Source organism: Micropterus salmoides, unplaced genomic scaffold (assembly GCF_014851395.1).
Source record: "Micropterus salmoides isolate LMB-PRFRI ecotype aquatic unplaced genomic scaffold, ASM1485139v1 Ms_hic_scaffold_1, whole genome shotgun sequence".
Classification (NCBI taxonomy): Eukaryota; Metazoa; Chordata; class Actinopteri; order Centrarchiformes; family Centrarchidae; genus Micropterus; species Micropterus salmoides.
In genome coordinates, this window is record NW_024040040.1 from 41,805,996 (window position 1) to 41,817,351 (window position 11,356).

Consider the following 11,356-nt stretch of genomic DNA (forward strand, 5'->3'; position numbering starts at 1 on the left):
GAAAAAATTCACCAGAATACAGGGAATAAAGTGTTTAAAGGAAACACACGCCCTTGATTCTGACTCTCGTAATCAAACAATGAACCTGTAGTAAAGGCTTGAAAAGCCCAAAATAATTGAAAGAAAGGAGTCACTTGAAGGCACATATTATTTCATTAGATGGTGTTGAAGGCAGAATTCCCACATTTTGATAGAGGGCTATCCAGCTAGTACTACTACTGTCTTGCTAGGGGGGGTTCCTCTTAGGTCTTCCCAGTAATGATGACCCATCTGGTGCTCAGAATAAATACTGAACAGAAAAGGGGCTGCTATACTGTAACCCTACATGGACATTTATGCCATCTTATATATGATGTAGCTGCAGACATTCCCCAAATGTTATGACTAAATGAACAATTTAGGATTTGACTCCAGTTTGCCTTTAAATGTTTAAATTACCATTCATGCCAGCAGTTATGTTTCAAAGCCCCTAATCCAATCTCATTTTCCTGGTGGTGCTGGAAACCGGAATGTTTTTTTGTTTTTTGTTTCTGAGCCTAAGCTGATGGGAGTCTGCTGGTTCCCTCTGTTTGTGACCTGTTAGTCTCATTATTGTAGTGACCACCGTGACAGGGACCACCGGACATTGGTGGCTGCACATCACTCAGTCTGTGAAGCTTTGGCAACTTGATAGAAAACATTACAGTAGCATGCCTGGGTCCAGTTAAGTGCTGGCTGTTTTTATTGAAATTGTTAAATATCTCAATCTGCCTGAAACCTGGAATGGTGGAAGCCTCCTTCCACTGACAACAACCTGATTACAATTTCTCCCTTTTAAAACATATCGACATATGGTCATACATGGATCAAAAGTTGCTCAAAGAAACAACAGTCCTGTGCAAGCTTTCCACAACTGTTAGATATGATGAATACGTGACATTTTAGTGATTGCAGTGGTTTAGAACACAAGGAGGGCTCGGTGCACCACCATAGCTTATCACAATACAGTTGCAAATATTCTTCCTGGTGATGCATATGCAGCAAGTCTGTGGATTTTCATGGAGTGACTGGCAGACGAGTGAGTTTTACTCTTCAATTGTGTCCTTCTTGCTGGTCTCTTGTCCTTCAAAGATGGGGTACTTGCTCTCCACTTCTGCCCAGCTTAAAGTGCCGTTGGCCAAATCCCGAACAATGACAGGCAACTCGCTGACCTGTGAAGAGAGATGAAAATGTTTACTTGATTGTTATATGGTGTGTATTCACAGCTGAAACATTTATTTTTTGAAGCAGTGTCAAGCTCCTTAGGAAAGAATGCCATTCATTTTTCAACAGTATAACCATCAAGAAGGGAAAATGTGTGAGCAAACTGAATTATCCTGTAAGGAGAAGTAACAAACACACAAATAAGGTCAACACCTAGGGTGGGCCTTAAGGGGAAAACACATCTGCTACACTGTGTAGTGCTTCTTCATTTCACATCCATGTCTAGTGGTTGTGTGCATGAAATGTGAGCCGTTATGCGGCATGTGTACACAGATATATTGATTTGAATCAAAGTGTATCTGTGCCATCAGATGTGAGAGAAACGGACTACTGAAAAACACAGCTGAAATGTGTCCCGATGTTAGGCTCAATCTCATAATATCCCCTTGATGTTTCCGCTCCACTTTTGTTTGTGCCCTCCTTTGGAGGGTTTGCATTACAACAGATGGAGGAAAGATCATGTGCATACAGTAAACCGTTCGCTTCATTTATTATGGCCCAAAAGGATTTTGTAGCTATATAGTTAGTTTGTTTTTTTTATACACAAGAAAAAAAGCGAGGTATCTATGGTGATTTTTACTGCTTAAAGTGGCAATTGCGAAAGCATCCAACAGTTTACCATATTCAGTGTTTCTCCTATATTCAGTTAGCAGCGGCAGATTCATTATCAATGACAACAATGTTACAATATTACAGCATACCAGGGTATATAGAAATGATTTTCCATATAGTCCAAAACATGCAACCTTTCTAATATACTGATACAGAGATTCAGTATTTAACTGATGTATTGTACGCCATCAACCGCAGGCAGGCAACACCAGGTCACATCCCTCGTTCTTCACCCTCTCTGTCCTGAGGCCCCCACACACACGCGCGCGCTAGCAAGAGAAAACAACAACTGCGGCCCTTCTTAACTCTCACAGCCAATCACAGGTAGAAAAATAAATGATTGACAGGCTTCTACGCAGGCATGACACATTTCACCGACCTCCTGATGCTCACCAGCAGCAACATTTTTCGCTTAGAAAAGCAAACACTGGAGAACACAGCAACCACAATAAACAGTCCTTTCTGCCTTAGCCGAATACAACAGCCAACAGTGAAGTTTCAAGCTGAAGAATGCCAACTTCAAATTGATTTTGCTGCTACTGCTTTTACTGTTGTTTAGTGCTGAATTATTTTAGTTGGGTTAGGTGGTTTAGGTTTTCTATTTTATGAATTTGTTATGTCAATTTGTTGTGTTTTGTGTACCATTTCTGGTACTGTACTGTCTCTCTACCCACACAACTAGCATGCACGTGACACAGAAGAGCCTAGTTGGTTGGTTAGTTGGAAAAGAAAGAATGATTGTAACAATGTAGGAGTTGAGGTTAGCAAAGTAGATGCAAACTATCGCATGCTCATAGACACAACAGCACAGCTGCTGAAACAATTTCTGAGACCAAAATTTGTTTGCAACATATGATGTTATAATGGAGTTTTATATGCAGATATAAAGCAGGGTGCACTTTGCGAGCGCACACAAAAAAAAAAGTCACTTAACCTCTGCTTCTACAACTCTGTCCTCAGAGAAACACTGTATTCATATAATTTGCCTGCTTCACATGCAAAAGTGAAGTCCATACAGTGAAGTGCTACTGAGGAATGGTCGATTTAGGTAAGGGTATGTGATGTACCCGAAAACAAACCAAACAACAACAAGGGAACATGTGCTGTACCTCGGCCCTGATCTGCCTCATTGAGTCGCGGTCTCTCAGAGTGGCTGTGTGAGGCGTCTTGTTCACGGTATCGAAGTCAATGGTGATACCAAACGCCACTCCGATCTCATCCGTCCTGGCATAGCGCCTGCCGATGGATCCTGCAGAGTCATCCACCTTGTGAGAAACACCATTTTTGGTCATCGCCTCAGCTAAAAGGGAGAAAAAAAAAAGACTGTTAAAAACAAAAAGACAGCAACAACAGAGAACATGTTGTTTTCCCTGGAAGATGTACGTTATCATTATGTGGGGACTTACATAATTCCCTCACGAAGGGCATGAATTCCTGGTTTTGGCTCAGAGGCAGGACGGAGCATTTGTATGGAGCTACTGTAGCAGGGAAGCTAAAGTACTGTAGAAAAAAGAAACACAAATCATTACAGGCAACCAGCAAACACTACAAAATGAAACAATAGCATATAGTGGTGACATTAATGACTTTTCACACAAAAAAAGTCCGTTCTGTGTGCGTTTAAAAATACCTAGTGTTTATACACAGCCCTGGCTCTGTAAATGTGAAGAAAAGAAAAAAAATAAATAAATGTCTCACACTGAGCCACACAACACTATTTCAGCCATGATGTGTGTCAGGTAACGTTACATGACTTGCCCACAGACATTCAGCTTACTTTGTAGTTTGCCAAGACATGCTGTTGTTGTGATGTTAGCTAGCAGGGGCGTTGTGAGTATCAATGTGTGGAGCTGCTGTGCTGCTCTGCTACTGTCAGCAACTGTAGCAACAGTTTGCTAACCCACAACTTAGCTGACGCTAGTTACATTACTAGCTGTGTCTTTGTCATATCTGTCAAGGTATTAGATTTCTCCAGAATTGCATCCCAACCTATAAAGGAACATAGTAAACACAAAGCACATTCTGCTCAAATCTGAACAATGTCTCAACACAATGTTCTTTAAAGCTAATCCTCCACCTGAGTTATGTCTCAATGTATTCAAATGATAAGGAATTAAATGCATTATGTTTGATATGGAAGAGCTTTTATATTACAGTAATGAAGCAAACAAGCTCTTGAATGAAAACAATTTAAAACAACCATTAAAATGGTCGTTTTTGGCATCCAGACTTACTGTTCTTTGCTCGTCACCTTCTCTGACATGGAATGTGTGCTCAAAGATGGTGTACATGATCCTACCAATGCCAAAGGAGGGCTCGATAACATTGGGAACAACTTCCTCCACTGTGGAAGACAGAGACACACGGGAAACTTGTTAACCAAATATTCCCCGTCAACTTTGTAAAATAGAATCACATTTTCATATAACCACATGTAGACTCCCTGTCCAATGGTTGGCGAGTGTGAATATTAATTAGCTGTTTAGCTTTAGCCATCACATTGGCAGGCTATATTACTACATAGCCTAGTTTTTGCAAAATGTCACAGCAGCTGAGTGTCTGAGGTTTCTTTAGAAAGCCCAATAATTTTGATTAGTAAGTAATACTGATGACGTTTGTCAGCCAGCAGCATTTAATGTTGCAGGGGAAGCAGGTGGCAGCAAGGAGGTAAAAATCATTCATCTGCTTAATGTGATGACATGAAATGTGTCCATTTATCTTTTCTCTCTGTGCACTAAAAAACTGCAAAATCTTTAAGTTCTGTACATTAAAAGTTATTGTGATCAAGTGGTTTTAAATGGGTTCCATCAGCATCTTTCCCGGGGCGCTATGTGGATTACAATATAGCGTCTCCACATCAGCGTGATGTGCAACTGCAGTTACAAATGACACAAGTCAACAAAGTGCAACGCTTGCTAGAAAATTGTGTTTACCATGAAGACAGACTTGTTAGGAGCTGAAGGTGGGACGAAATGTGACAGGAGGAGGCCGCCACGTAATTCTATATGCAGGAAAAGCCCCGTCTCAGTATCATTAACAAATAAAAATGAAAAGACGGGTAATAGTAGATGACGGAATTCTTCGACCCTGTTCCATCTAACGCAACCTCTACTCCTAATACCCCACGTCATCTTCATATGTCATGATTTATTTATGATTTGCAAACAAAGAAACATGAAACAATAAAAATAAATAAATCACATCTCTCATGAGCGAATCTCACCATGCAGAGTCTTCTGGAATCGCTTCACACTGACCATGTCCTTTGTGAGTTTGAACGACTTGCCTTCTGTCTCGATGGTGAACTCTCTGTAGAGTAAAATACATTAATAAAGACACCAACTGTGCTGGAAACCTTTCATCAGTCATCCATACTGTACAACCGGGTTAACAGTGCTCACCCGGCCTCATTCAGCAGCTGCTCCTGTTCTGTTATGAAGCATTCGTCACACACAGACAGATACTCCATGGCAATCTTAGCATCCTTCTTGTAGGCCTTCCCAATGGCTCCTTTATTGGGCTCAAACTGGACAACATTTACAACTTTGTGTGGATAAGTTAAGGAGAACAACTGAGGAACTCATCTGGGAGCTTAACCTTTTCTTTGTTGTTTGATGGAACAAAGAGTTTTATTTTTCTTTTGCAGCGAGTGGTGCTACAGTTTAAAGGATATGGGTTCTTTTAGAGGCTTTTCCGCAACCAGGGGGACCTTAGTGGCTCGTGCGTGGCATTTTAGATCGTAGCAAGACCGGTCAGCACACCCCACAATTTCGATCCAGCCCTGCAAGGGTTATAAATTTACTTTGAGCAACAGCATGTGGACTACTCGATAAGCCGCGAGGGGAAAAAACAGAAATGAACATACATAGGAGGTTTTGGTTTCAGCGTCCCAGCAGTCACAGGCGTAGTGAGCCATCTCGTTGTCCATGTGCTGTCGGAAACGCAGCTTGTCTTTGGCGACACCAACTTTAGTAAGGTAGAGGTAGATCCTCCCGATGAAATATCCCAGGACGGAGTTATTGATCACTCCCTAAATGAGACAGAAGGTAAGAATCAACTGGGAAGATCAGTTTTTGAAAGTCATGATATTGTATAAAATGTGCAATTTTCTGCTCTCAAAAGCAAAATTACTGTTAAGAAACAATTTTCTGAGCTTATGTTACTGTGCAAAATGAAATGATTGAGCTTGGTTACATATCCACATTACTCATAATGAAACTGCACAGTCGTCTTTAAGATTTTACTACTGTACTGATGTATAGATAGCAAAGAATTTGGTAAATATGTTAGTGTCAAAATGACCCAGCCCTTTTCCTGTAGCTAAACATAATGAAATCGACTTAGTTCAAATATCAAAGTTGTTGTAGTGATTCCCACCTGCTCCACAGCGTCCCCCAGCTTCATGACATGTGCAGACTGGCCGCTGGTCTGGGCCTTGGAGGAGTACAACATGATCTCCAGGTCAGCTACATTGGAGAATTTAGGATGGACCTTCTCCTTTGGGTCCACAAAGTGCTCAATCTCAGCCATGGTGAACTCCCTGCGTGGAAATGTGTTTAAAGTCAGGAGCCACACCTCTACAAGTACAGACGCCAAATCCTCGACACACAATGGGAATCTCTCACCTAACACGAATGAGTCCAGAGCGAGGAGAGATCTCGTTCCTGAAGGAGTTTCCGATCTGAGCAGCAGCAAAGGGCAGTTTTCCCTGGTTAAACTCCAATAGACGCTTGAAGTTGAGGAAGATTCCCTGAGCTGTTTCAGGCCTCAGATAGCTGAAAAATGATTGATTAAAGCAATGAAACAACGATACAAATTTGTCAAAAATAAATAAATAAATGGGGCTCCTCAGTGTTACGTTTCATTTTACCCTGGCATGTTCCCCCCTGGGCCAATGGACGTCTGAAACATAAGGTTGAAGGAGATGGGAGGTGTGAGGTCGTTTCCTGTGGTGGGGGATTTGACGTTGTATTTCACAAAGAGATCGGTCAGCTCCTGCTGGGTGTAATTGTCCATCTGAAAATATTATAGGAGAAAAAACAAGCTAAGTGAAACGTTTAAAACCCTGTCAGTAACAGCTTTTCTAAAAACTTCCTCCATAGATGTTTCTGTCCCAATTAACACTGACCTGAGTGATGACTTCCTCCATCTCAGCCTTTTTTTCAGCTGCACACTTCTTATCAGACATAAGCTTCTGGAGATGGGCTGCAAGAACACAAAAACAGCTGTGATAATACGGGATGGACCAAAGAGTCAAATAAAAGAGAAAACATTATCAATTTTTGACATTTCATTTTATTCTACCTGCAGAGAAAATATTCTAAACAAAAGCAGCATGATGACATACACACTGTTTTAGAGAAGGCGTGAGATGTCACTTGGTATCTCATTTTACTTGACATTCAGTTGTGACTTAACATTTCAAGTTTCATTATGGCATTTTTCTTTATTGGCATCTGAGCCAATTAGTCTCCAAGTCTTTCAGGAACTGACATGTTCTCCTTATAGCTCAAATTACCCCCCAGCTTTCTGGCACAGCCCCAGCCTCTGTCATCCCAGCAGCTTGTATTGCTGTGAAAGCCCTGTGTGATTTCTGCTGGTCCAGCCACTTCCATTCTCCCTCAGGCACAACAGTGATACTCAGAGCCGGGCCAACCAGCAGCAGCAGCCACTGACAACACAAGTTTGGACTGTGTACTCCATTTCCTCTGCAGAATCCCATGAATAATACAGATGAAAAACTTGTGAAGGCCTCTGCTGGAGGTGCTTTTAGGATGACTAATCTTTAGTTTACACAGCAGTGGAAGGCGAGTCTCTAAATATCCTCAAAGACAAACGGGCAGATGTACAAAAGGCTTACCTTTGAGGAGGTGGTCAGCCCTAAAGCATTCACCGTTCTTTACATCTTTCACCATGTAGTCAGCAAATTTGTCCACATGTCCTGATGTCCTAAGTAATAAAAAAAGGAAACAAAACATCTCATCTGTCAAGAGGCGTTAAAAGGAAGTGTTATTAATGTTTTTATTCCATCAAAACAATGTATCTGCAACCGGGCTATGGAAGGCTGCTATAGTGGCAGCTTCCATGCATAGAATTGCAGAATCAATATGTGCCTGTTAACAAAAACCCACAGTTCAGCACTTCGGAGCCGACTCTAGGAACCACCAGGCACTTTCTTCAGCAGCTTCTTTAATTACCATCGATTAAATACACGTAAACAATTAACAAAAACTGTTTAAAAATGCCCACAGAAGACAAGATATTCCTTACAAATCTTATGGTGACAAAAAGAAAAACTTAAATCAGCAGAGAAAAACATTACAGGGCACTTACTTGAGGACGGGCTCGGGGGTCAGCATGGTGCAGTCGATCTCTAGGATCTGCTCCTCCTGGATGAAGTGCTGCCTCCAGGTCTGTAGGATGTTGTTCTTCAGGGCACAGCCCACAGGGCCGAAGTCGTACAGGCCGCTCACACCTGGGGAGCATTACTGCATGGTAACAGAGCGCTTAAAGACTGTGTGCGCGGTGATTCATGCACCAACCCAAACATTTATTTTCTTAACATTTGCTGTTTCAGTCTTACCTCCATAGATGGCAAAGGCCTGGTCGTAAAAGAATCGCCTCTTGAGGGTGTCCTCCATCTTGGTTCTGTCAACAATGTCATCTTTGGGTTGTAATGACAGTTCCTGCAATGAGAGTTATATTTACTGACCACAATGCTGTGAAGTTACAAACTGAGCAGAGTTGGATGACCATGATGAAGTTTGGAATATCTCAGCATTGAAATACTATAATCTCTTGAAAGAGTCTTATATAACAAAATCGAGGCTCAATGGTTCATTTACTAGCTAAATAAAAACCGCATCTTGGGATTATTTAAGATGACGTGGGTGGATGTGACTAAACGCTAACACTGCAAGAGGGTGCAGAGGATTTGTCAGGTTTCTGAGTCACCAAACACACATCAGATGCATTTAAATCCACAGATACACTTCACTCACCTTGGCTTCCAGAGTTCTCTTCCTCGCTTTCAGTTCAGCCACAGCTTTAGTGACATCCACATCCGGAGCCCCATCCTGCTTCATCTGACGCACAAGTTCCCCCTAAAACAGAGAGATGTTCAATAAAACCCCAGGGTCAGCTACAACTTCGACTCAACTCAAGTCTGGGCGCGTTTACAACACCAATGTTTTTTTTGTTAGCTGGATTAACTTGGCTTCTTCTCTTAACCCCACCCTGCTCACAAATGTCTGCTGCTGCAGCACAATGAAACGTGGCAAAGGGCGCAGACATGCCTGCCAGCTAGCGTTAGCAGCTAGCTAACAAGCAATGGCTGTCCTCTTTTATTGACAGCTTCGTGAGCAGCCGGTCATGTTAGCCGGTTAGCCTCGCGAGCTGTGCCCGAGTCTGAAGCAACAGAAACACATCTAATCCAAAACAAGTCGACTTGCTCCATATCAGCTGAGACTGTGACATACTATGTGGTACCTGCTCTTTGACTGCAAGCCTCAAAGGGGCGAGGATTTCTTCAACGTTGCCGTCCATGGTTTGTCCTTCCGCCAGCTGCAGCCACAGGCTTTTCTTCTTCTTCTTACACAAGCAGACCGACGTTGAAAACGGCCTCTTTCTGGGCGAGTAGCGGAGCGACTGCCGAACAAACCGGACCGCGAACACCGGAGAGAAGAGGGAAACCTCAGTGCTGGACCTCAGCAGTGCTGATGCTGCGCTACGAAGCATGGACCGCCGAAATGCGAGCGGAGAATGATGAAATCTCTGGCCGCGAGTAAACGCTGCTTCCGACACGCGCCAGCACTTTCGCTACGGCACAGGCACAGGCACACGGTGATGGACCGGCAGATTCGTCAAACACAATTGTATATATTAAAATTGTATTTCTGTAGGCAATTTATTTGGAAATAATAAATCAAGTTTATGAATGACAAAATGGTACATGTAGGTTAAAATCAATTCAATTCAATTTTATTTATATAGCGCCAAATCACAGCAACAGTTATCTTATAGCGCTTTTCATAAAAGAGCAGGTCTAATCACAACAAGGCACATTGTTTGACTCACCATCTTTTTCATCTTATCACTCGAACTTACGTGTTATTATCTAACAGTTTTCATTTACACACTTAAAATTACAAGTTATCATCTCATAATTTTGACATATTTTGACTTACTATCTTGTAATTCTGGCAAAAAAATTATTATCTCATAATTATACAAAGCCCCATTGTTAAAAAAAAATAATAATTAAGGATGACTTAGGGATTTTCACTTGGCCATATGATTTTCTATCTTCTAAATTTTACTTATTATTTCATAATTTGACTTAGACCCGGTTTCTAATTTTATCACTCCTTATTTTTCATTTTTCTATTTTTTTTTTTTTGTAGTTGTTTTTCTTTGCTGGTAGAATATGCACATGCAGATTTTAAAGATCACAAAACTGAAATGTCAATAGTAATACAGCTAGCCTACATTCTTTAGATGTACAAGGTACATGGTACATTTAATGTTATTGTTGTGGTGTTACTTTCTGTTTCAAGGTGATTGTGGTGTGTTCTTTTCTGTGATTTGGACAAATCCATCATCACCTATACCTAGTGTTTATCTGTTTGATTCATCAGTGAAAAAATAATAATTTTTAATATAAGCATATATTCACTTTGTTTGAAATTTCATTTTCAAAGCAGCAACAGCTCAGAAATCTAAGTATTGTCCTTCAGTTCAGTAGTCGAGGAATAAAGGATGAGGAGTCAGATCCTCTTTGTTCCTCCAGAGTCTTGTGATTATGGAATTTAAGAGAACAAAAGAGAGCACAAGCAGATTTAATACGAACCTCACGTCAACCCTCAGACATCACTGAATCCCCAATACTAATTTCTCCTATGAAATCTGCTCTGCCTGACTCCTTCGCCAGAATTGCCTTTTTGTAAAGAGTTGATCGTATCTCCCACAAGATAAATCCCAGACATTTCATGTATCCCCAGGGCTCAAATCTCATCATCTCAGCCTTATTAAAATCTGTCCTGATTTTGCAGAGGAATGACAAGATGTGACCTTAACCGTTTCAATCATTTTAATAACTCTCACTGATAGAAAGATTTCCTGACATTCGATCAACGATGGCTGGCATCTCAATGTCTTTTCAGTCAGTTGCGCTGTCAAAGTGAGCATGTTGGAGTTTGCTTGTGTGCTGCGAGACAGTGAACAACCTTAAGCTCAGGTGGTCACCTTGGATTGTTGACTTGATCGGTTTCACTTGTTCTGTGGCAAATTCCACTCATCGAATGGGCCTTTCTTACGGCAGACGTTTTTATTGGTCATAGCAGGAAAAGCACAGGTGTTAACACTGATGATGGCTCTGATCTATTCACCTGTTCAAGTAAGTCATGACAGTGAGCCAGCATGCAGGACCTTGGATCTGAAGCACCTAAATGAAATCAAGCCGTCATTCATTTAGTTATTTAAGCCTGTGCTTTTCATTGTACGA

The 11,356-nt window shown here is 41.4% G+C and overlaps 1 protein-coding gene and 1 non-coding gene across 3 annotated transcripts; both read right to left on the minus strand.

The window, feature by feature from the left end:
* Nucleotides 1–690: 690 nt before the first annotated feature.
* gars1 (glycyl-tRNA synthetase 1) lies at nt 691–9,622 on the minus strand. Of its 2 annotated transcripts, XM_038728661.1 has the most exons (17): nt 9,343–9,621; nt 8,856–8,957; nt 8,438–8,540; nt 8,188–8,329; nt 7,715–7,803; nt 6,983–7,059; nt 6,725–6,870; nt 6,480–6,629; nt 6,232–6,394; nt 5,720–5,884; nt 5,528–5,635; nt 5,256–5,401; nt 5,078–5,163; nt 4,089–4,198; nt 3,261–3,354; nt 2,964–3,154; nt 691–1,190 (listed from the first exon to the last, which is right to left on the minus strand). In XM_038728661.1, the coding sequence occupies exons 1-17, from the start codon at nt 9,589–9,591 to the stop codon at nt 1,065–1,067; spliced, it is 2,247 nt and encodes a 748-aa protein (XP_038584589.1). In that variant the 5' UTR covers nt 9,592–9,621; the 3' UTR covers nt 691–1,064. The 2 variants fall into 2 exon arrangements, with proteins under 2 accessions (XP_038584589.1, XP_038584596.1); XM_038728668.1 differs by lacking the exons at nt 691–1,190; nt 2,964–3,154; nt 3,261–3,354 and adding an exon at nt 3,624–3,843 and having other exon boundaries at nt 9,343–9,622.
* Nucleotides 7,890–8,024, minus strand: LOC119915898. Its single transcript, XR_005447030.1, has one exon. It is a non-coding gene; the product is annotated as a small nucleolar RNA SNORA84 (small nucleolar RNA).
* Nucleotides 9,623–11,356: the final 1,734 nt, after the last annotated feature.